General features: G+C 23.4%; 2 protein-coding genes across 8 annotated transcripts in view; one reads left to right on the top strand and one right to left on the bottom strand.

Moving 5' to 3' along the window:
• Positions 1 to 1981, top strand: part of LOC107065976 (UDP-glucosyltransferase 2) — a 5619-nt gene extending 3638 nt beyond the window's left edge. Inside the window, exons 4-6 of the mRNA XM_089175683.1 lie at positions 437 to 668; positions 761 to 989; positions 1406 to 1981. Of these exons, the coding sequence (XP_089031809.1) occupies positions 437 to 668; positions 761 to 989; positions 1406 to 1694 (750 nt within the window). The 3' untranslated portion in view covers positions 1695 to 1981. The remainder of the gene's footprint in view (positions 1 to 436; positions 669 to 760; positions 990 to 1405) is intronic.
• The window catches only part of Dh31-R (Diuretic hormone 31 Receptor), a 117460-nt gene that overhangs the window by 71223 nt on the left and 19909 nt on the right, over positions 1 to 26328 (bottom strand). For 5 of the 7 annotated variants that reach the window (XM_089175685.1, XM_089175688.1, XM_089175690.1 and 2 more), the window contains 3 exons: positions 17813 to 17891; positions 5145 to 5215; positions 4209 to 4332 (listed from right to left, as the gene is read on the bottom strand). In XM_089175685.1, coding sequence (XP_089031811.1) covers positions 4209 to 4332 — 124 coding nt within the window. In that variant the 5' untranslated portion in view covers positions 5145 to 5215; positions 17813 to 17891. Of the gene's footprint in view, positions 1 to 4208; positions 4366 to 5144; positions 5216 to 17812; positions 17892 to 26328 lie in introns of those variants that run through there. The other 2 variants (XM_089175689.1, XM_089175684.1) reach the window with 2 other exon arrangements.

Raw genomic sequence — 26328 nt, 5'->3', positions numbered from 1 at the left:
TTACTTAATGCGTTCTTGGGGAAAGAAAAAATAAAATATAAAACCAAATAAATGTTAATAGGAAATATTATTATTATTATTATTATTATTATTTTATCTATCTTATTTATTTGAAATTGTTGTCAGCTTTAATATTGTTTGTTTTATAATTATTTATTTATTTTTTTTTATTATGCGTTCTGGGGGAAACAAAATATAAAATATAAAAAAACATAATTGTTAATAGGAAAAATTATTATTATTATTATTGTTATTAATTATTATATTATTTTCTTATCTATCGTTGTTATTTATCTTTAATTGTTCTTCATCTTTAATAATGTTTGTTGTTTGTTTGTTTTTTTTTTTTCTTTGAATTTTTTTTTCTAATGAATGTGTTGTTCTGACGGGAAAAAAATGTAATATAAAATAAAATAAAATATAAATGTTAATATAGGAAGTACAAAAATGGTTGGACGATAGCAAAGACGGATGCATTTATTTCACTTTCGGTTCAATGGTAAGAATCGAAACATTTTCGAAAGAATTGATGGAAATATTTTACAAATCGTTTGAAAAAATTGCACCAACAAGGGTATTAATGAAAGTTGCTAAAAAGGAAGATTTGTTACCTGGTTTACCGAAAAATGTTATGACCCAAAGTTGGTTCTCACAAATACCTGTACTGAGTAAGTAATTGAAAAAAAAAGAAAAAGAAAAAAAAAAAAGAAGAGAAAACTTCCAATTATTTTTCCAATCTAATTTTTGGTTTGTTTCACAGAACACAAAAACATACGAGGTTTCATTACTCACGGTGGTCTTATGGGAACTACAGAATCAATATTTTGCGGAGTTCCCATGATAGGTATACCACTTTTTGGCGATCAAAAAGTAAACATACAAAATTATGTTAAAAGAAACGTAGCCATTTCCCTAGGATCGATACAAGAAGTTACTGAAGAAAAATTGACCAATGCCTTGAAAGCTATTTTAAATGATCCATCTTACATGTAAGTATTATTTTATTATTTTTATTTATTATTTATTCTTATTATTATATTTATTAATATTATAATACTGCTAGTTTTTATTTATTATTATATTTATTATTATATTATAATACTACAATATTCTTTTATTTATTTATTATTATATTTAATAATATTATAATACTACTATTTTATTTTTATTTATTCTTTTATTATATTTATTAATATTTTAATACTACTAGTTCTTTATTTATTTATTATTATTATTATTATTATTATTATTATTATTATTATTATTTTAAATTATATACTACTAATTATTTTTATTTATTATTATTATATTTATTATTAAATTTAATTTATATTGAATTTTTTGAATCATAAGCAACATATTTCTAATCAAACGTATTTTTTCTTTTTTTTTCCATGTTTTCAAGGACAAACGTAAAAAAACTTTCAGAAACGTTTAACGATCGATCAGAACCAGCATTATCCAAGGCCATGTATTGGGTCGAATACGTGGTAAAACATAAAAATATTTTACAATCACCGGCAATTTTCATGCCATGGTGGCAAAGAAATTTGTTTGACGTTTATGGAAGTGTAGCTCTTGTCTTAATTCTAGTCATATTAATTGTATATTATATTATCAAATTTGTATGGAAATTTGTTACTAGAAAAAATCAACAAAAGGTTGAGAAAAATTTAAAAAAGAAAAAAAATTAATTTAACTAATACGAACGAACGAACAAAAAAACAAACAAACAAATGAATAAACAAAAATATTACAAGTGCTATTGCACGAGCAACAATTACGAATAAAAAAACAAAAAAACTAAATCCTCTATTATTAAATATTATTTTACACAAATTAAAATCAAATCAGACGTTAATAAAAGCAAACATTTACAATGTTGATTTTTAATAATTATATAGAGAATTAATAAATTAAATAAATCGCATTTATATAAAGAATAACATTTAATTATAAATAGAATTATTCAATAAACTAATATTTGTTACTCAATGCGATGTATATATTTATATATATATATATATACATATCAGAACTGAGCAAATAAACGTTATTACATTTTTTTCTAATTCTAATTTTTATTCAATATAACCCTTATACCATTTTCTATTAATTTAAAAGAATATTTTTAAAAAATCTTAACTATAATAATTGTAAGTAAAACGTTTAAAGAATATTAGGAATGTGGTAACATTTAAATTGTATATAAATTGCAACAATTTTTATAATATTTAAATGTATATAAATTGTAACAATGTGTATAATATTTAAATGTATCTAAATTGCAACAATTTTTTAAAAATTTAATTTTCCATAAATTACTATAATTTCCATAACATATAAATGCATATAAATTGCAATAATGTTTATGATATTTAAATTGTATATAAATTGCAACAATTTTTATAATATTTAAATATACATAAATTGCAACAATATTTATAACATTTAAATTTACATAAATTATAACAATTTCCATAACATATAAATGTATATAAATTGCAATAATGTTTATGATATTTAAATTGTATATAAATTGCAACAATTTTTATAATATTTAAATATACATAAATTACAACAATTTCCATAACATATAAATGTATATAAATTGCAACAATTTTTATGATATTTAAATTGTATAAAAATTGCAACAATGTTTATAACATTTAAATGTACTAAGAATGTTAATTAAATTTATTTCTATGAGTCATTAAAATTATGTTAGTGTAACGTGTGCATATTTTGATTATATCGTTTTTTTTTTGCCTTTATTTCATACTTTGTTATTAAAATACTCTAATCAATTACTTACATGCGTATCTAACTAATGCATACATCGTTTTTTTTTTTCTAACTTCCCGGAAAAACATTTTTAGATTAGATCTAACAATGTGTATTATTAACACGTTATGTTTTAATTATCATCTCATTATTATTATTATTATTATTATTTTATCGAGAACGTTAACGTTAGAAATTGAATTGACACAATTTTAATGAAATATTTTATTTGTTTTCTCTTGAAAAAAAAATAAACTAAATAATAGAATAGTAAAATTATTTTATATTATGAATCGTTGCACACACACACACACACACAGATACAAATGATAAACGTTTTACAAATAAATAAATAAAGAATTTGTTATTTAAATACGATAATATAATAAAGATAGTTAAAAGTTTGAATTAGAAATGTGAAATGAAATGGAGTAAATTTTCCATTTAAATGATTAAATCACGAAAATTACGTTCTCGATTAATTATCTTTCGATAATTGTTTAATCGAAAAGGAACACACTGAAAAAAAAAGAAAGAAAAAAATAAAAAAAATAAAAAAGAAATAAAAGAACAAAAACATTGATTTAATGAATCAATTGATTTAATTATTAGATCAACAGTAAAGTTTTGTTCGTTTGAAAACCAAAAACACTGGTACCGAATTTTATCAAGCAAAAATTTGTTATACAAATTATTATAAATAATGACAAAATTATATTATTCGTCAAAAGTTTATTCGAGATATGAACAATTTTTGATTATTATACTTTTGTTTTATTACAAAAGAAAAAAGAAAAAAAAAACTGGAACAAAACTTTACGATAGATCTAAATATTTTAAATGTATTTCTACAATAAAAATATTGTAATAATAATAATAATAATAATAATAATAATTATTATTATTATTATTATTATTATAAAAAGACAAGAAAAAATAAGAAATATGAATATTTATAATTTCGAATAATTGAAATCAAATGAAATATTAATAAAAATCTAAAGTGTTGCATTTAAGTTTTCATAGATAATTGAAATAAATGAATAAAAAATAAAATTACGTATTTATTTAATAATATAAATTATTATATATAAAATATAAATAAAATATTACATATATATATATATATATATATATAATAGTACTACTAATATTTATACTACTATATAATAAGTAGTATACTATATAATAGTATACTAATACTTTTACTATTATATATTTATATAATATAGTATAATATATACTATATATATAGTAAAAATAAAAAATACGAATGTTTATAATTCTGACTAATTAAAATCAAATGAAGTATTAATTAAAAATCAAATAAAAATCTATAAGTGTTGCATTGAAATTCTTTCAGATGATTGAAATAAATGAATAAAGAAAATAAAAATGACGTATTTATTTAATAAAAATAATACCTGGTAAAGAAGTAGTATTATTCGAAGATTGTTCTTCCAAACATTTTTGAGCACGTTCCAAAAGAATTTGGTCGATTAGGTCTTCGTTGATAAGTGTAGTACCTGACGTAGCGTTCATCGACATCTGCGAGAATATAAACATATACATTAATAGATATGCGTAATACCCTGTCCTATATACGTTGTTACTGTGCGTGTGTATATGAGTATGTGTACGTGCTAGGTATTATACGTTGTACGTAATACTCTTGTGTTTACATTTTTCAAGGATACATCTCCTTTAAACACGTTGACCGTCACGTCAGCTATCGGTGACTGACACAACACTCTTTATGTTTAGGCCACGTCCGTCACCCGTGACTGACACTGTGAGCCTGACGGCAATTTTCACATAAAAATTCTTTTCGTTATCCTCGAATTATTCGAAAACGATTACAGAAAATGTTCAATTAAAAAATGAATCTTATCAAATTGATGAATTCTAATTTAAAAAAATAAAAACAAAAAAATAACTAAAAAAGAGAAGACAAATAACAATGAAGATTGAATTGAATAAAACTAAAAAGAGGAATTTATTTGAAATATCCGAACGAATTCGTTTCAATCCTTTCTAACACTTCTGATTTCTTCTGGTTCCTCCTCCTCCTCCTCCTCCTCCTACCACCCACCACCCCCCACCCCTCCCTTCCACCACCATTGAAAATAAGCTACATTTAGCAAAATTCAAGACCATTCAATTGCTGAATAATCCTACCTCGTCTATTACATCGAGTATTAAAGTCTGGTATTACAAATAGATTTCAAGCATTACACCAATTGAAATCCTATCTAACGAGGGACCAATTAGAGGGAATTTAACTCACACTTTTCCTCGCATCATCACATATACACATATACATATAATTAATATAATATATTTAAAATAAATAATATTACCGTATATTGAGATATCGTCTTTTTCTATGGGATATTTAATTGGCCCGATGTAATCCATTTTCCATGATTAACTGAAAATATACAAGAAAAATTAATAAAAATATAAGCCTAATTTTTAAGAAAGATATTATAAAGATAATTTTCAAAAATAAATTAACAAATAATAGAGATAAATTAAATACAAATATTTTCTGTCAAAAATTTACAAAAAAAACAAAATCAAATAAAAATATATATATAAAAAAAAAAAAAATAATATACATGTAATACGAATAATAATTATTTTTAAATGTGTATCTGTAATAATTTATAATTAATAAATAATTTATATATGTATATATAATCAATATTTATATTTATATAAATATAATTTACTGTATATCTTTTATTAATATTTATATTTATATAAATATTAATTACAGTATCTATTTAATTAATATTTAATTTTATATAAATATAATTTACTGTATATCTTTAATTAATATTTAATTTTATATTATATAAGTATAATTTACTGTATATCTTTAATAAATATTTAATTTATATAAATATAATTTTTAATTAATACTTAAGGATTAAATAAAAATAGTAAACGAAAAGTACAATAAACTCTTGAAATTATTCGCATATTCGTAATAACATACTTTGAATCATACTTTTTCTAATTTCATTTAAAAAGGGATCTTTTATCAATAGCAAAAGGACAACATTCTTCTTCTACTTCTACTTTTTTCCTTTTCTTATCTTCTTTCACCGTCAAGAGTCTCAGGAACTTTAGTTCGTTCCAACTAACATATAAATCAATATATCGATCCTTTTTACTATTATTATTATTATTATTATTATTCGTAAAAAAAAGGATACACACACTCGCTCGATGTTGTACGTTCAATTTATAACCGCGAAAAGGTAAAGAAACTTTTCACGTGTTTTTTTTTTCTTTCTTAATTTAATACAAATATTTTCTAATTTTTTGATTTCTTTTTCTTTCTTCTCCTTCTTTTATTCCAATTTCTAAAATGAATATTTTGTTACGAAAAGAAACAAATTGTTTTTTTTTTTTTTTTTTTTGGAAATATTTTTCTTCATTTTTGTCGGGGATTTTTTTTCCTTTTCTTTTTCACATTCCAATTGTAAAATTAATATTTGTCTCTACAGATTAGATTCGTCGATGATTCTCCTATTTCTTTACTTTTGATGAAATTTTTCAAAATAAATATATTCTACCTTGTTCTATTTTCATCTACCTATAGCTACGCACACACTACTCACGCTAATACACACATGCAGATGTTGCCATAGATAACAAAAAAAAAAAAAAAAAACCATAGTACCGATCAAGAAACCAATATGCAACAATATTTTTACAAAAGTTCAAATGAAAAAAAAAAGAATAAAAAAAGGATCTTCCTTTTCGTGTAAACTGTAATTCGAGCGATTGCTCTACCGTTTGAGCTACCTAGGAACTTTGGTCTAAAACAGGGGTCAGCAACCTTTTGAGTTTGAAGAGCCAAAAATGACAATTTACAAAATTTCAAAGTTTTTAAACAGCCACACAATTTTTTCAATGTGCCAACAATAAATAGTTCTCGCATAAATAAAGCTTTTTGATAAACCAAAAAAAATTAATCGATTTATTCATCGGTACCTAATCCTCGTTAATCGATTCAGAACAATTTTTAAATGTTTTTTTGTTTTGTTTTTACTAAACTCTTTTAACTAAAAGGCCGCAGTTTCACATCCAAGAAGCCGCATGTGGCTCGCGAGCCGCAGGTTGCTAATCCCTGATCTAAAATTTTCTAATCTAGATACAACCAACCCACTGTAAAAAAAACCTTATAAGTAAGGGGAGGTGTAGAGATGTTCACAAAAATATCACTTCTATTCAGAAAACTTTTTTTTCTTATTGTTCTATGTTTTCATGAAAGAAAGAAAAGTATTTTTGTATCTACAACAGAGATTTTATTTCACTAATCACTTACCACTAACAACACACTACTATAAAACTTCATACACTTCTATATGCTTCATGTACTACTACTACTACTCTTGCATTACGTACATGCTACTAGTGAAAATTGTCTAGTTGTATACTCTACTGATGAAATTTAGTCTTATGGATTATTATTAAGTGGTTCGGAAAATCGTTTCGTTTTTGTTGACACAATAATGGCATTAGTTGATGCAAACCGACAAATAGCAACACGTGAGATAGATGGGTAGTTAAATTTATCAAATTCAACTGTTTATGTTCATTTGATAGGCCTAAGTTTAATCTCGAAGCAATAATTGTCTACATTTTTACAAAAAAATAAAACGAAATTACTTTGCAAACAACCCAATACTTATAACATTTTATTTAAAAAAACAATGTTGACCAATTAATCTCGAAAATGACTGAACCTAGAAAATAATATACTAATGTCATATTGTAGTCCTGAATTTTTTAGACAACTTTTTTCTTATTCACTTTTCTGCTACTATCACACTTTCGGAGCTATTTAGGTGGCAAGAGTTGATGAATCACCCTATATATATATACATGTATAATATTTCAAAAAATATCGTAGACTACTTCGGTGTTTATCGTTTGTCATAAACCACGATAAACTAGGGGGGGGAGTGGTGATCCTGTTCGTTTCCCATAAAACGTGGATTTTGACGGATTTACGAATGACCCACATAAAAAAGAACCTGTGCTACAGATCTACGAACTTATGGGAATTGGGGCGGGGGAGCATGTAGAGGTGTAAATAAAATAGCAGAGTCTTCGAATTGATCAGACGAAAATAAAAAAAAAATAAAAAATTGAAAGAAAATAAAGGAATAGTTTTAAGAGGAAGGGGAGGGAATTGTTAAATTGTTGGATTCACAAGACATTGGAAAAGCGTGAAGAAATATTATTTTTTTATTAGTTTTCTACAGTAGTTGAACGGTTGGTTGGTTGGTTGGTTGGTTGGTTGGTTGGTTGGTTGGTTGGTTGGCTGGTTAGTATTGATAAAAGTTAAGCAATTTCAAGAGACACGAGACGAAAAGGCACTTCCCACTCTGGCACGTGATCATCACTTCACCTCAACCCTCCGTTTATTCGTTTACTTTTCCTTTACGAGGACTAGAAAAGTTTTAAAGTACCGTTTGAGTGAAAAAAAAAAAAACAAAAAGAAAAAGGAAAAAAGAAAAAGATAAAAAAGATAGAAAGCATTCTCGCGAACTAGAATTATTAAACAAGTGATCATAAATTAAAACGAGAAATAAATTGATAAATAAAAAAAAAAAAATGATGATGATGATAATTTAACTATAACAAAATAACAAATCAAATTATAATCATTTCTAATCACTTTGCTAAAAGAAAAAAAGAATAATAATTGAATCGTATATTTTTGATTTAATGTTGAACACAAAATCTTTTTATATTTTTTTTGTTTTCTTTTAAACATTTTCTAATCAAACGAATTACCAACATACACGCGACGAGCGTTTTATTACTTCAAGGATTAACTTCAAAAAAACTATGATCTCAAGTTAAATGTAATACCAACTTGAACTTGGGTTTTCCAACGAAATTAGATCCTAGGATATAAGGATTTCTGTTGGAAGGACAGGGATTTCTTGGTGAACTTACTGAAAGATCCTCTTACGATCTTTCATCCTTTATTTCTTTACTATATTAATTTTTTTTTTCTTTTTCTTTTTTCTCTTCATATATTTTTGTTCTATTTTATTAAGGGGTAACACTACCACTGTAGAATTTTCAAAAAATCGATTTTTTTCTTTTTTTTTTAGCTTAAAGTGTACTTTAGATATCTAAAAACATTGTGAACATGGTCCCGAAGCAAACAAAAAAATTGTTAAAACATGGTGAAATCTTATTTTTACGAAGCGCCTCAAAGCGCTTCGAATAGTGATGACAAAACTTTAAATGCGTTTTTCTCGAAATTACATTTTTAAAACTGGACAGACTCAGAACTCGAGCATCATTTAAACCGATTGATTTGAAATTTTGAAGATAGTTTAATAGTTGTATTATCTACAGAAGTACATATCCGATTTTTAATTGAATGTAAACTTTTCATTTTATAAACAATTATCTACATTTTTTTTTCGTCGAAAAGTCGACTTTTTTTTATTCAAAATTACGACATTTTCACAAAATTTGACTTAAAGAAAAATTCCTATGTACTTCTCAAGATAATAAGTACATAGATTAAGAATTTCTTTTGTTTTTTATTCTAGGTCTCATAGTTGCCCAGATATGAATCCGCCCGCCCATTTTAGTAAAAAAAAAAGGAAAAAACAGGGTTTTGTTCAGTCACGAATATCGACTATGCCATTTTCTATCTAAAATCAATCAAAATATTTCTTTACATAGTTCAATATATGATTAACCAACCCCCTAAAAAGAAATTCTATACCTCATTTAGTTTTCGCAACAAAAAAATTCCCAAATAAAGGCTTTTATTTCAGGCTCTATAGTGGTGTTAGCCCTTAAATTTGTTTCGTAAAGAATACAAACAAAATATTTCATTTTTACTGTTTTTAATATCATCAATATCATTCGTAAATCAACCAACCAACCAACCCCTCCCCATTTTCCTGTATTTCTGTGTTGGTTTTGTTTGTAACACTTGTGTCGCACAGATTAGATCAATATTTTGATAATTAAATTCTCGTAAGACCTTTAAAATGGCGTAAATTCAAGAAGAGAGATTAAATTGTCAAAAATGAGTGAATTAAGTATAAGGGAGAGTTATACTGTTCGTTTTATCGAAACTTTTCAAAGTAGTCCGTTAAAAAGAAATCGATAAGGGTTTCGTGTCGTTTTTAGGGGCAAAATCAACTGCCCGCCGCATCCCCCCCCATACCCACCAAACCCCACACCCACCCCTCTCCACCGACAGCCGCTTACTTTCCTGTCAAATGATTTGTTCACTTTCGCACCCCTCAAATTGTCAGAGTCAATGACAAAGAGTTCTTCACCAAACTAGCTTAACTATCGTTCCAAGTTATTAATCGATCTTTATAACACATTCTTACACCATGACAGACTTTTTTTCTTAACAAAAAGGATGATGGGAGAGAAACGAAGGAAGGAACGAAAAGAAAAGTAAAAAACAAAATCTTTTTATTCGTTTTCTCTCTTTAGTTTCTTATTCGAATATTTTGCAATTAATTAACACGAACAATATGTTTGTGTTAAGATCTATTATTTTGTTATAAATATATATATATATTATATTTATTTTTAAAAAGAAGAAATTTAATAATGGGTTTGATGTAAAACTATTAGATTGTTCGGAAAGTAATTTCATTTTTTTTTTGACACAATTTTGAAATTAGTTAATGCAAATTGACAAAATAACAAGACGTAAAATTGTTGACAGTTTAAATGTATCAAATTAAATTATTTAAACCAACTGGAAAATCCAAAGTTTAATTTGGAAACAAAAATTGTCTTCATTATTATAAAAATAAAACAAAATTACTTTCCGTACAAACCAATATTTGAATCTTAAAATAAAAATAATCAAAAATAATCAAATTTGAGATTATTCTTTTGATTTTTATACTCATAAGAAATTATATGTTTTTTTTTTTTTATATTATGTTTGTGCTCATGTGGAATAAACAAATGATATATATATATATATTAAATATTAGTTTTTAGTCGACTACTAGCATGAAATTTGCACTTGGATTCTAATCAATAGATGTGAGTTGTTTTTTTGTTTTTTTTTAATTGAATTCCGTATAATCAATGGATTCGAATCTAAATTCAATTAGATAATTTAATTAAAGCGGTCAGGTGAAATTTGTGTTTTGATTCTAATCGTTATGAGACAATTTCTAGTTCGTTATATCGATTATAGTAATCCGATTATAATTAGAAGTGAGATCGAAAATAAGCGTCACGTTTAATGCTCCCTCCTACCTACGAGAAAGATCATCATCCCCTTTTTCCATATTGTTTAGTTAAATATTATCCATTAACAGTTTTATAGATTATTTATTTACAAATTAAATATAATAATTTGTAATATTTTATTCAAACCTAATTAAAAATGAAAGAGTATATTTTATTGATTAAATAAATGAAAAATAATAATCACACGTTACCCAAAAAATATATTTCTAATGGAAGGTTCAAAATATATTAAGAAACATAACTTTAACATGTTCGTCGCTCAGCTCGTTTCGGTTGAGTTTGTCGCCAGGCCCAAAATTCGACTGTCGGAGCGCCTACGTAACGTAAAGAAGCGATAAGTAGAAATATTAACAAATTAATATTATTTATTTATCGAAAATAATAAAATATAAAACTATCTTTTATTTATCGAAAATATATTATATATTAAATATATATTATTATTATATTATATAATTATTATATATATTATTATATATTATATTATTATATTTTATTTACAGAAAATAATAAAATATAAAACTATCTTTTATTTATCTAAAATATATTATATTAAATATATTATTATTATATATATAATATTAAAATATATAATATTATATAAAATTATTATATAAATATATAATATTATATAATTATTATATATATTATTATTATATAATATATATATTATTACATATTATATTATTATATTTTATTTACCGAAAATATTAAAATATAAAACTATCTTTCATTTACCGCGAAAATAATAAAACATTTTAAAAATCCAATTAAAAATCCTATAACTTCGACACTAAGATCGTCACCGTATACGGTGACGGGGCCCACGGAGAAACATGCCCATCCCCTACGAGACATACAATAACATGGCAACGAACGTGTTAAAAATCACAAGAAATACAAGAATTATATTTCAAAGTTCAAGATACGTTTTATTATAAAAATAAAAAAAATAAAAGGGGTGAAAAAAGGATAGTTGAACCCTTATAATAACAGTATTGACCCTTTAAGCGATGCCAATTTACATTTCTTGACGTTATTATAAGAAAAGACCACACGATAAAGAAAAAGGAAAAAGGTAAAACGATCTCGTTATTTTCGAGCTAGCATAAGCCTGATGAAAGGAAGAAAATCAAGGTACGCCTGAGGGATTCTAAAACTCCCTATCACTTTATGTTTTTTTTTGCCCTATCATTCCCCATTCAGTAATAGCAATACTACTAGTAAAGTAGTAAATAGTAGTAGTGGTAGTAAAGGTTTTCTTACTTTCGCAATTTTTTCCTATCTTGTTTCTTTTTTTTTTTTTTTTTTTTTTTTTGTATTTTATTTTTTTTCTTCACCCGTAAATCGATAAACTAACTTATATGGTGCATCATTATACACGATCAAACATTGATATATTATAATAAATAAATACACATCTCGTAAAGTTATTTCAAAATTGATATAATATTATTTGCAATAATAATTTAAATGGATTTTTATCTTTTATATACATATCGTAATATATATATATATATATATATATATATATATATATATATATATATAAATTACGTGTCACGTTGTTTGTCAGCAATGGACTCCTAAACTACTGAACCGATTTTAATAAAATTTTGCACACTGTGTGCAGTATCATCCAACTTGAAAGATAGGATAGTTTATATCTCAATTTATAATCGGAATATTATTTGTTTATTAACAAAGAGTCATGAGTGTCTCTGTTAGTTCGATAAGATTTTAATAGATGGCGGTAGAAGGTAATTCGTTGACTTAAAGACGTGTGTATGGCGAAATGGCCGTATATTTCATATATATATATATATATGAAAATATCATTGATTCCTCTTTTTCCTAGCAAATGAATCAAAATGAAATTACATATTGTAAATTATAAATAATATATTTAAGATTATATTTGTTTCTGTGTGTGTGTGTGTGAGTGTGTTTTGTGTAAATACTAATCTATTTAATATGTAAATATCATATACATATAATCATGTATAAAATTAAACATATGAACCTTTTACCTATATGTATACCTATGTATTATTATGTACACTGTCTCTTATTAGGCATATTGCGTGCATCCATGCACGTTATTAATAGATCAACGAACTGCTTTGAACTACATATATATATATATATATATATATACATATAAGTACGATATACGTATTGACGTCAGATTATAGCTACACACGTAATCTATCGTGCAACCAAAATTCTCTTTTATCTTTTATTTTTGATTTTGTTTTTTCTTTAAATAAAAATTGTCTACCTCTCTTTGAATATTTTTGTTTTGTTTATTCCTTTTATAAATAAATAAATAAATAAATAACATTTTTTCGTATCGAAAGGTATCTCTCATGTTAAATCAAATTGTATCTTTTTTTTTGTTTTCAATTAATTCTAAAGCAAAGGAATTTTTTTTATTTTTTTATTTTTTATTTCAGAAAAAAAAACATACGTTGTAAAACAAATTGATTGTATAAAAATTAAAAATAATTATATCTTTGAATTTATTGAAACTATTACAAATTTTTCTTCAAATTTTAATTTCATTTTTTCCAATGTATGTAGTACTAATGTGTGTGTGTGTGTGTGTGTGTATTTATGTATTTTATATTACAAATATTTTTGATGATAATAATAATAATTAAAAAAAAAAAAAGGAGAGAGACAAGTTTTTATTTTTTTTTATTTTAAAAAAGAAATAAGTGCATATACATTTTTGGATCAGAGTTGAATTTCCTCCCCCCTTCCCCAAAAAAGAAAAGACACATGTACGCCCACTTACTCACATGCACATATACAAACATAGTTTTTGGGATAAAATCCAGAACTTTGGAGAGTATTCTCAAGGATGAATAATTTATAGAGTCATTTGTAAGATCCAGGCCCATCTCGTTTCTACTTCGTTGTACATTACAAAGGGACCACCTCTCCTCTCTCTGAGAAAATGATAGAATAAGATGTATATATATATATATATATATAGGTATAGTATAATAGAGAAATCGATATGGTGGAATATGATATTCCATCTTTGTACCCATTATCGTTCTACGATTTTATAATAATCTTAACAAATATTTAATCCTCTTTTTTTTTTTTATTCTTCTATTTATACAACATTCATGATATAACTATATTGAATTAAATATAAATCTCTCTCTCTCTCTCTCTTTTTTTTATTTATTATTTATTATTATTATAAAAAATAACGATCATACGTATCTATATATATATATAGATATAGATATAGATTTGTTCGTAGAAAAACACGTTGATTGGATTTTATTTTTACAGCGGTTGAAGTTTCTTGATTTAATTTACAATTAGTAAAGATTGTAAAGAATTTGTTTGTTTTTTTTTTTGTTTGTTGAAAAAATAATATTAACCTCTGAGTTTGCATCATTTTGTTTTTAATTAACTATACCCCCCGTTGCAAGTTACACCTTAGGAGTTTTATTTAATTAAATTTGTTAATCCTGCGTCTAATTATATCAGTGTTTCATCGTTTAAAACCATTTAATTAAAAGATTTTTCTCCGTGTTTCTTCATGGATTCTTTCAAGATTTATGCGCATCAAAATATACAACAATTATTACAATACTTTCTTATTAATCGTGTGTCTAATTATATCAGTGTTTTATCGTTTAAAAACATTTAATTAAAAGATTTTTCTCCGTGTTTCTTCATAGATTCTTTTAAGATTTATGCATATCAAAATATACAACAATTATTACAATACTTTTTTATAAATATATTATACAATAGTTTTATATATTTATTGTAATTTTCATTTTAATTTCAATTTAATGATATAGTTATTTAATATAATCGAAATTAACCAGTTAAGTGCATTCGACGTGTATACACGTCCGACCAAATCTCTACTGCAATGCGTTTGACGTGTATACTTGTCGTGTAAAATAAACAATTAACATTCACTATAAAAACTCGAAATTTCAATAAAATGTAATAAGAATATTATTTGATGATACGTTTCCTTTATATTATCAATACCATCTCTATGTATTTTATTTATATTTATTTAATTTATTTTTATTTATAAGATGTGCCGTTTGCTCAAAAAAAAAAAAAAAAAGAAAATGGAAAACGCAAGGAAACAAGGTTTTTGGTGTACGACCTGTGAAGTTGCACTTTGCGTAGTACCGTGCACACTTTGAAACATATCACACATACATAATTAGAAATTTTCTAAACTATTTTCTGATTTTTCTTTCTTCTTTATTCTTCCTATCTTCAATTTTTCTTTTTTATGTATTTTATTATTTTTTTCACAATTTTCAAACTTTTAGTAAGAATAACGTATTCAGAGAACGAATTGTTAGTTTTGTTGACTTTTGAATAAAAATATAATCCTTCCTCGTTTTTTGTCAAATATATAATAATACCATTTGCCTTACACGTTCGACGTGTATACACGTCGTTGCTTGTTTTTAATTTCACACCCTGTGGTAATCTTTTGAAACTAAATTCCACAGTCAACTGGTTAAATTATATAAATCAACATGTGTTTTCTTCGAAATCATTTCAGGCTTCAATAACAACACGTAACTTCGAATAAGGTTTGTTAATAACAAAAGACATGCGTATCTATATAAGCTGATCGGTCAATCCTGTTAGTTGTCAGCTACGGTCACCATTGATTATTCTCATTGTCTACATTATAATCCGATGCTTTGTCATGCTAGAACGAACATCCAAGGGATTCTCCAAAGTGTTTACAACATGTTATCTTCAACCAATTTGATTAATATATATGTATATATATATGAAAGGAATAAATGAATACTAAAAAAATACAAACACAAATACACACCCCTGTGAAATTTATGGGAATTATTATATGTGTCCATAATTATCAAAGTAGTCTAAGTCAAATATCTCTTCTTTCGAGATATCCCTTTGACTGTTAAAGGCGTATATATACGCTCTCACAAATCCATCAATATACACACGAAAGACGTAAATATACGCCCTCTGTATTTTTTTTATTTTTTTTTTACTATAACACCTTTATATTACTGTATTACCGATTAATTTAACATGGAATTTATTGTGATATTTAACATGTCAACTAAATATTGGCAATTATTTCAATGTCGTTTAGTTTAATTGCTTTTATATTTGAAATTGGTGGTCTAGTTTAATTTTTATTATCTTTATTCGTTCATTATATCGTTTTATTATTTTTTATAATTAGTCAGTTAAAATTATTCAAAATATCCTGTTGTTAAAGTTATTATAACTCTGTGTTACATTATAAATTTTGTATTTTTTCTTTTATTTTTTTATTTTATTCAATCTTTTTTTTTCTTTTTTTTTGACAATTGATTTAATATTCCAATTAAAGGAAATCACATTTTTGAAATTTATTTGACTATGGGGATAAAATGAATCGAATGGATTTGAAATGACTTAAGTCAACGAAATATAAAACATACGTTCATACGAAAATAAGATGATGTTATCTACTTAAAGTCTGTATTAACACATAAGGGAAACATATTCGAAATGATTTATGGCATATTATCGTTGTATACATTGGATAAATGAGTTTAAGATATCAGTAAGAAAGATTTATTCTATTCGACATTAAATGATAGAAAACAGATCGAAAATTAGATTGACTTACGGTATAGTAAAAGTTTATCTTTGTAATAAATTAATCTTTATTTTTCTTAATACTTTAAATCATAATTCTTAATACTTTAATATTTAATTGTAATTATGTATAATATTGTAGTTTAATTTTAATAGTTAAACTAAATTAATTTTAATATTAAACTAATAAGTTTATTATTTCATATATTTACTAGTTTACTAAACTAAAAAATTATAATAGTAAAACTATATTATAAATTATATAAATAATTTAATTTGTAAATAGTAATTGTTTAATAATAATAATTTTTAAATAGTAATTTTTTTAATAGTAATTATTTGATATTGTAGAGTTTAGTTTTAATAGTAAAACTAAATTAATTTTAATAGTAAATTAATAAGTTTATTATTTCATATATTTACTAGTTTACTAAACTAAAAAATAATAATAGTAAAACTAAATTATAAATTATATAAATAATTTAATTTGTAAATAGTAATTGTTTAATAATAATAATTTTTAAATAGTAATTTTTTAATAGTAATTATTTGATATTGTAGAGTTTAGTTTTAATAGTAAAACTAAATTAATTTTAATATTAAACTAATAAGTTTATTATTTCATATATTTACTAGTTTACTAAACTAAAACAATTATAATAGTAAAACTAAATTATAAATGATATAAATAATTTTGTTTGTAAATAGTAATTATTGTAATATTTAATTATATAATATTGTAGATTAATTTTAATAATAAAACTAAATAATAAATTAAATAATAATTTAATTTGTTAATAGTAATTTTTTAATAGTAATTATATATAATAGTTTATCATTTAGTTTTAGTAATAAATTAATCATTTTTCTTAATACTGTAAATACTGTAAATGTATCTGTATATAAAATAGATATTAATATTATCTATTATAGATAATATCTTTTATAGAAAGTGTTGAACAAAAAAAAAAATAAAAAATGGAAATGTAAAATTCAGTCAGTTGATATTTAAAGTCCAATTTGCTATAATAAAAACAATTATATATATATATATATATATATATATAGATATATTCAATAATAAAATCAATTGAAAACAATGTACCTCAGTTTGCGCATCCATATTGATGATGGAATTAAATCCGGAACAGCTAGGGGATGATATCCTAGGGCTCACTCAAAGCCTGAACAAAAGAACAACATAAATCGTTATTGAAGAATTTATCGATTCATCGAATGCATCAACTATCTCATAGTTATTGAAATATTATCCTTCCTTTTATTTACAATATCATAATATGGAAATATTAGAAATATATTTTTTATTAATACAATTTTTTATTTTTATTTTCTGTTTTTTTTTTTTTTTTTTTTTTTTTTTTACAATCCTTTTTACTTTATTAAATCAATCCAATTCGTAGTTGTATTTATTTTTCATGGGACAATAAATAACGTTTATATTATTTTTCCTTTTGGTTATTTTTTTTCTTCTTCTTCTTCTTGTATTCATTATTTAAAGTAATGTTTTATTTTATTCATTGCTATTATTATTATTATTTTTATTATTATTCATATTATTTGTTATTAATATTATACATTTTATAAATGAACGTTTATATTTTTCTTTTCTTTTTTCGCGTATTAATTATTAAAAGTAACATTTTATTATATTCATTGCTATTATTATTATTATTACTATTATTATTATTATTATTATTAATATTTGTATTAATACTATGCATTAATTTATAAATAACGTTAATATTATTTGTCTTTTTTTTCTTGTATTAATAATTAAAAAAGTAATATTTTTTTATATAAATAATATTACAAAAATAAAACAAATACACCATGGTATATTTTTATTTTGCAATTATTCTATACCCCTATACATCTGAATAAAAATATTAATAAAATAATCGATAAAATAATTTAAAAATAAATGCTTAGGGTATTTTAGGTCAATAAAATATAAAAAAATAAATTCACTAATAATTTTCGAGTATTAACAATTACGAATCACTTTTAGCTTTCTCATCCCTTTTTATATATATATATATTATATCTAATAAAAGTACAAAAACGTAAGAGAGAAAAGAAAATTAATTTAAAACTAGCAAACGAAGCGAAAAATTTCGTTCTCGACGTTTTCAAGTTTTATTTTTAAAAAAATACCCAACTTCTTTCCTCCTTTTCTTTTCTTTTTTTCTTTTTTTTTTTTTTTTTTTTAAGGGGAAGTCACACATCGACGACGATATTTCTTCTCGATTCGTTTTATTCGTGATAAAGAGGAAGATAAAATTGAAAAAGATGTGGATGACGATGATGAAGAAGAAGAAGAAGAAGAAGAAGAAAAAAAAGGGAAAAAAGTAGGATAACCGAGGTAAAGTTTCATTCTAATTTTTGCCAACGTTCCAGTTACGAATCCCATTTAGTTTTTGATCCCACTTAATTCTTCTTTTTCTTTTTCTTTTTCTTCTTCTTTTTCTTCTTCTTCTTCTTCTGCTTTTTTCAACCTCTTTACCGAAGAAAACGAATCGATTTCAATTTTCAATACAAAATGAAACTTAGCAGTCTCAACGATACAATGAATGAATTTCAGTAGAATAAAATAAAATTAATTTTCCTACAAAAAAATACATGGATAATAATGGTGTTGAAGGTGGTATATTTAAATATATATATATATATATATATATATATATATATATTGATTGGTAATTTTATAAATGAAATATTTAATAAAGCTACTATATTTAATATATTAATTATATATGTCAAATATGATATTAAGTTTGTGTATATAATATTTTAATTACAAATATTAAATATACTATATTAAATTGCTATATTTAACATTTGTAATTAGAAATATTAATTATTACATTAAATTAATATATTTAGTAAAAAAATATTAAAAATTTCTATATAAAATACTTAATACAGTATTTAATATATGTAATTAAACAATTTTCCATTTTTTTTATATTTTTATAATTTTAATATATGTAATTAACAAATTTATGTAATTAATTATATTTAATATTGTTGGTATATTTAATATTGTTAATTTATTTAATATTGTTAAGTTGCTATATTTAATATTTTAATTACGTATATTAAGTTGGTATATTTAATAAAAATATTAAAAATTTATATATAAAATATTTAATATAGTATTTAATATATGTAATTAAACAATTTATGTTATATTTCTTTATATATATATATATTTTTATAATTTCAATAACTTAATATAGTATTTTTATAACTTAAGAATTTTATAACTTAACATAGTATTTAAAATATATAATTACAAAATTTATGTTATTTCTTTTTATATATATATATATATATATATATATATATATTTTCATATTATTATTTTTTATAATTTTAATATATGTAATTAACAAATTCATGTAATTAAAAAATTACATATATTAAGCTAGTATATTTAATATATTAATTAATACACACATACAGATAGTGTATTAAATATAATAAATAATTAAATGAACATTTAATATATTCAATATAATACACATTATTTACATATATTATAATAAATATTATAAACATATATTAAAAACTGACATATTTAATATATAAATGAAATATATACGTATGGTTATATTATATAAAGTTGAGATTTTCTCGTCATCTTTTAGATTTATTAAGAACGGAAGTTTAGCAAATAGAAAAGTATTCAACTGGAGGAAATTTGCGGCCAATCCCAAGTTCCATATGGCAATTTGTCAACCACTAGACGACGGATTTAACCGCCGCGACCACCACTTTGGAATATCAATCTAACATTTAACCACAATGACCAAGTTAATAAGGACGTCTGTATCGAAGATCTTGGAATATACAAGCTCTCCCATAATTAAATATCACATTAGTATTATTGATCTTCCTTCCCTTAAAACAATTGACTACAAAAAAAAAATCACATTGACAAATAAATAAATAAATTAATTAAAAAAAAAGAAAATAAAAAAATAGAAAAATTACAATTTTATTCAAACAAAAATAATTGAACTTTTCCTTACACCATTTACTCCACCCCCACCTAAGTACTAATAGAAAAAAAAAAAAAAAAAAGAAAAAAAAAACCAAAGATTTATAAAGAGAGAAAAAAGAGAAAAGAAAAAAAGAGTACGTATGGGGCTTTCCCCATAAAAAAAAAAAAAAAAAAAGAAAAAAAAAGAACGTAATAATTGGTTTTATTCTTAGTACTTTTTTTTTTTTTTTTTAACCTTTCGAACTATAACTAACGAGAAAAGTTTTCAAGTCATCGTTGAGGGTAACAAGAGAAGGGTAGGGGCAAAGGGAGAAACAGAAAGGGAACCAAACTCCAACTCGGTTTAACGTCAAAACTTATAGAAACACACACTTTTGCCCTGAGGTATAGTTTAAACTTGCTTATCCTTATCCGAAATGTTAAAGCTTTCTGTTCGAAGTGTTTGTTATCTTGCGTCTATCTTTGAACGTGAGAAACGTGAGGAACGTGTTTTAAAAAAGGGAGAAAGAGAGAGAGAGAGAGAGAGAGAGGGGAGAGAGAGAGAAAGGAGGAGAGGATACACTCAATATCGTTGATTTTAAACGAAAAAATATTTTCGACAGGAGATATCTTCTTTGCCATCCTATTAAAAACAGAAGTAGTTTATTTTTCTTTATTTTCAAATATACGAAACACGAGAGAGAGAGAGAGAGAGAGAGAGAGAGAAAGAAAAAGAGAAGTTGTGTTGTTAATAAAATATTTGAATCATTGTTTCATCAGATATTACTTACACAAATTATAATTATTTTATATTAACACTATACTTAATAATGTTAATATAATAAAAATATTAATACGATAATAAAATAATAATAAAAATAATAATAATAATAATACAATAATACAATAATAATAATGTAATAATATAATAAAAATATTAATACGATAATAAAATAATAATAAAATAATAATAATATAATAATAATAAAATAATAAAATAATAATAATAAAAATAATATAATAATAATAAAAGAATATAATAATAAAATAATAATAATAATAATACAATAATACAATAATAATAATGTAATAATATAATAATGAAATAATAATAATAATAATAATAATACTAATAATAATAATAATATAATAATAATAAAATAATATAATAATAAAATAATAATAATAAAATAATAAAATAATAATAATAAAAATTATATAATAATAATAAAATAATATAATAATAAAATAATAATAATAATAATAATAATAATAATAATAATAATAATATAATAATAATAAAATAATATAATAATAATAATAATAATAATAATAATAATATTAATAATATAATAATAAGCAATAGCTTGAAAATTTTGGATTATAAAAAAATTTATAAGGTGGCAACAATATTTATTGCTTTAATTAAAATATATTATTTAAAAATTGTTCTTACTTAATTCTTGATTAAATAATCACAATTTGATAATTATTACGATCCCTTAAACACCCACGAAATATAATTCATAATTTAGGTTTTTTTAAATGGCACCACGTTGATGCCACCGGACACCATAGTAATAATAATAATTTGTTTAGATTTTTAATTACCATTCATTATATTATCTTCATTATTTTTAATACTATAATTTATTCATTTATAATCATTATTTTTGGTTTGTTTTTATAATATAATATATATTTTTAAATGATAATAATCATTTGATTTATTCGATTAATTATTTTTTTTTTTTTTTTTTTATGTTAATAACAATCTATTGATATAGTAATTAACACCAATTGATTATCTTCATCGTCTAATAATTATCTGTTCATTTATAATAATCATTTTTTTTATTGTCACCTACACATAGTCACACACATACATAATTTATCAATTAATCAAGATTATGTATTCACGTTGGATCAGACGTAATTAGATCAAATTAACATAAAATTATAATAATTCAATCGTTAAAAATAATAAAAAATGAAAAAGAGAAATGGAAAAAGGTAAAGATGCTAATTTTGATCGATTACAGTTGAATTTTATAATTGGACTCATTTTTCTTCACATTTCTTATTCTTCTTTTTTTCTTTTTTTTTTCTTCTTTCTTTTTCAACTTTTTGTTATATACACCTAAGTTTTTGAAATCAAGCCACGTTTGGTAAATGAAGTACGCGTAGAATTCATGGTAGACGGTCAAGGCCAATTTAATAATAAAATATAGGTGATGATCATCGTTACTTACGACAGACAGTTTTATTATTGCATGTTTCATCCTTCACTGTATTATCAATTGTTCAAATTATTACGATGATTATGATTACGATTTACGTGATGTTGAAACATGAGAATAGAATTGACCAAAAAAGAAAATTGTTACACGTGTTGTTTTTTCAACGTCATTTGCAAATTTCATTACAATTCTCACGAATAATTATTCAAGTCTAATTAATACGAATTTTTTCTTTTTTTTTGAATCAAAATTTATTTCTAATTATATAATCATTTCTAATAAATATCAACTGTATCATATTAATTCTAAATTTTGATTGTTTAATAATTAACATCGATTTAATTAACAAAATATAAAGATTCTAATTTATTACAGAATATATTAATTGATCCAATGAATAATTAATCGTGTTATATAATTATCAAGTTAATTAATCATTTTATCTACGAATAATAATGTTAGGTCATTACAGAAATAAAAAAGAGAACAAAAACAAAACAGATGTGTGTAGATCACACACGGTAGAAGTGAAACCTTCAAAGAAAACCAAGCTTTTAAATAATTGAATTGTAATACAGTGACATCTATTGAAAGAACCTTACAGAACCTAGATAACCTCTAAATAAAAATCTTTAAATTAGTAATAAAAAATAATAACAAATAATAAAATAAAAAATAAAAATTATGCTATGTGCTAAGTTGGAAAAAATCACGTGTGAAATAAAATTAATTTCATTAATATAAGTTGAATAATTTCGGAATTTATTAGTGGACAAACATATTGTGACACTGAATTTTTATATATAAAATTGTTATTAATTAATTAATTAATATATAGAACTAAATAATATATAATTAAATTATAGATTGAATTTAATTAATTAATGAATTATTTTTGTTTCTTTGGTTTCACGGTTTCTTCCGTTTCACGATTTTCAAATCACCCTGATTCTAAGGAAATTTTCACTTCAAAAAAAAAAAATAATAATAAGGAAAGAAAGAAAAAGAAAGATAATTGATTTTATCTATCGTAGATGCTCTGCCCCTTTTTTTTCGTTAGCTTAAGAAACACATTTGTTATTTTCTTTCCTTTTTTCTTATCTATACATACACACACGCACACACACAAACACACGGTTTGTTATCCTTGTAAATAGATATCTTTATATAGAAAATTGTAATTTATATTTACATCACATTCTAAATTGTTAATGTAACTATTATTATAATTATCATTTTTTTCTTTTCCACATGGTTTTTTTTTACACACACAAACACACACACACATAGACCTCCTTTGCCAACCCCTGATCAAAATTTATAAGAATATGTATGTTAAACGTTATAATCAATAAATTTGAATCTATGGTGATATAAGTTAACATCAAATTCTTAAATGTATCAACTACGAGTATAAAGTAAGAAGAATAAAAAAAAAAAAAAGGAAAAAAAGAAGAACTGTAGAGATAAAAATAGAAAAGACGTACGTGGTGATGTTTATTATTATCCGATAGAAAAAAAAAGAAAAGAAAAAAAAACACGTGTCTTGTTAAACATAACCGAAAGATAAAGTTGAACAAACTAAAAGAACTCTTTGACGTTGTAAAACCGCAAAATAGTCTTAATGGCATTGATCGAACTAAATGACATACTGTGAAAACATTACCACCTTCTATACAAGCACATATTGTCCTTCTCAATTAAACATACGTACACACACACATATATATACATACATACAAAAACAGACAGAGAGAGAGAGAGAGAGACAGAAAGAAAGAATGATACGATCTTGAAAACAGTTTTGTTAGATTCTAACATCAAGAAAATACGTAACGAGGAACACAGTAATAGTCTCGTTTATGAAAATAGAATTAACGAGCATGGCAAATAGCCAGAAAACTATACCACCTATACACATATACATATATATATATGTATACATTTACACATACGCAACAACAACCTGACTCAACTGAGAAAAACCATTAATTTCTTGTAGTTTTAAATATCCAAGATTGAAATTTATTGATTAAAACGTTAACACATGCATATTCTGAATAAATGGGCCGATATAGAATTTAATATAGATTCAAAACAATCTTTATTTTCTTTCACATGATTCTGTCGCCATAAACCTGACGAAACCCTGACGAAACCCTGACGAAACTCTGACGGTTGATCTGTGCAAACAACAAGGTTGTTGTATGCGAACAACAAGATTGCACTTTATTGGCGCATTAGCAGAATTTATGCTAATGCAATGGCGTTAATACGTAAATACCTAATTTACAAATAAATATAAAAACAAAATTAATAATAATAATAATAATATTATATTAATAATATTCACCTAGATAAGTAATCTAACGATTAATTTGAACAAGAAATATTCTCAAATAAAAAAAGGAAAAAAGATATAAGATGTTTTGGTAAAGATAGGTCAACGAAGAAATCAGAAAAGCAAACCAACTTTGTAAGATCAAGTAAAATACTCACAAACATAAATCCATAAATCAATACATACATACATACATACATACATATATACATATATTTATGGAGTTGAGAATCCATCTTTCTAGCTATAGATAAAAACATAGAAATAGAGAAAAAGATATGAGATAAATAAATGTAATTCTCTTGAAAGAGAAATCAATTCATTTTGACGTCATATCATTTCATCTCTATCTTTATTTATATCTATCTATCTATCTATCTATCTATCTATCTGTCTCTCTGTCTCTCTTTCTTTCTTTCTTTCTTTCATCCCTTTTATAGTAAAGATTTAACGATGAACATCTCTTATTCCGACCATTCCACAACCCCCACCCCCTTTTCCCCCCTCCAAAACATTTCTCATTTTCCTTCACAACCCTCTTCTCCTTTTCACATTTTCTATTCAAGTGTCTGGTGTTGACTTTATGCGAAACACGCGATGCGAGTTAATATTGCCCTTTCATACCTTGATCTTGGCTTTTAAATGGAATGATAAATCATGCGAGTAACGTATATGTATATATACATGTGTGTGTAAATATATAATATAATATATAAATAATATATGTAATATGTGTATACATATGTGTTTTAGCAAATAAGTAGACACTGTTCAAAATACGAGCTTTAGGAAACATTTGAAGTAATTATTAATGAAATAGGCAAGGGTATTATACTATTTTATGTTATATTATAATATCACAAAAAAAAAGAATTTATAAATAAATTAAAATATGATTTATATGTATAGTATAAATAATGAAAAGTATTTTGAGGAATAAAATTATTAATGTAATAGTTAAAGTGTAATTTAAATGTGAATTTTTTTGTTATTTTATTTTTTTTTATGTTTGTTATTATTTATATATAATATAA

The sequence above is a fragment of the Polistes dominula genome, unplaced genomic scaffold, assembly GCF_049000335.1.
Source record: "Polistes dominula isolate Pdom_NZ unplaced genomic scaffold, Pdom_raw_medaka contig_17, whole genome shotgun sequence".
Classification (NCBI taxonomy): domain Eukaryota; kingdom Metazoa; phylum Arthropoda; class Insecta; order Hymenoptera; family Vespidae; genus Polistes; species Polistes dominula.
The sequence above is the reverse complement of the archived record's forward strand: the minus strand, read 5'-3'. Positions and strand labels throughout refer to the sequence as shown.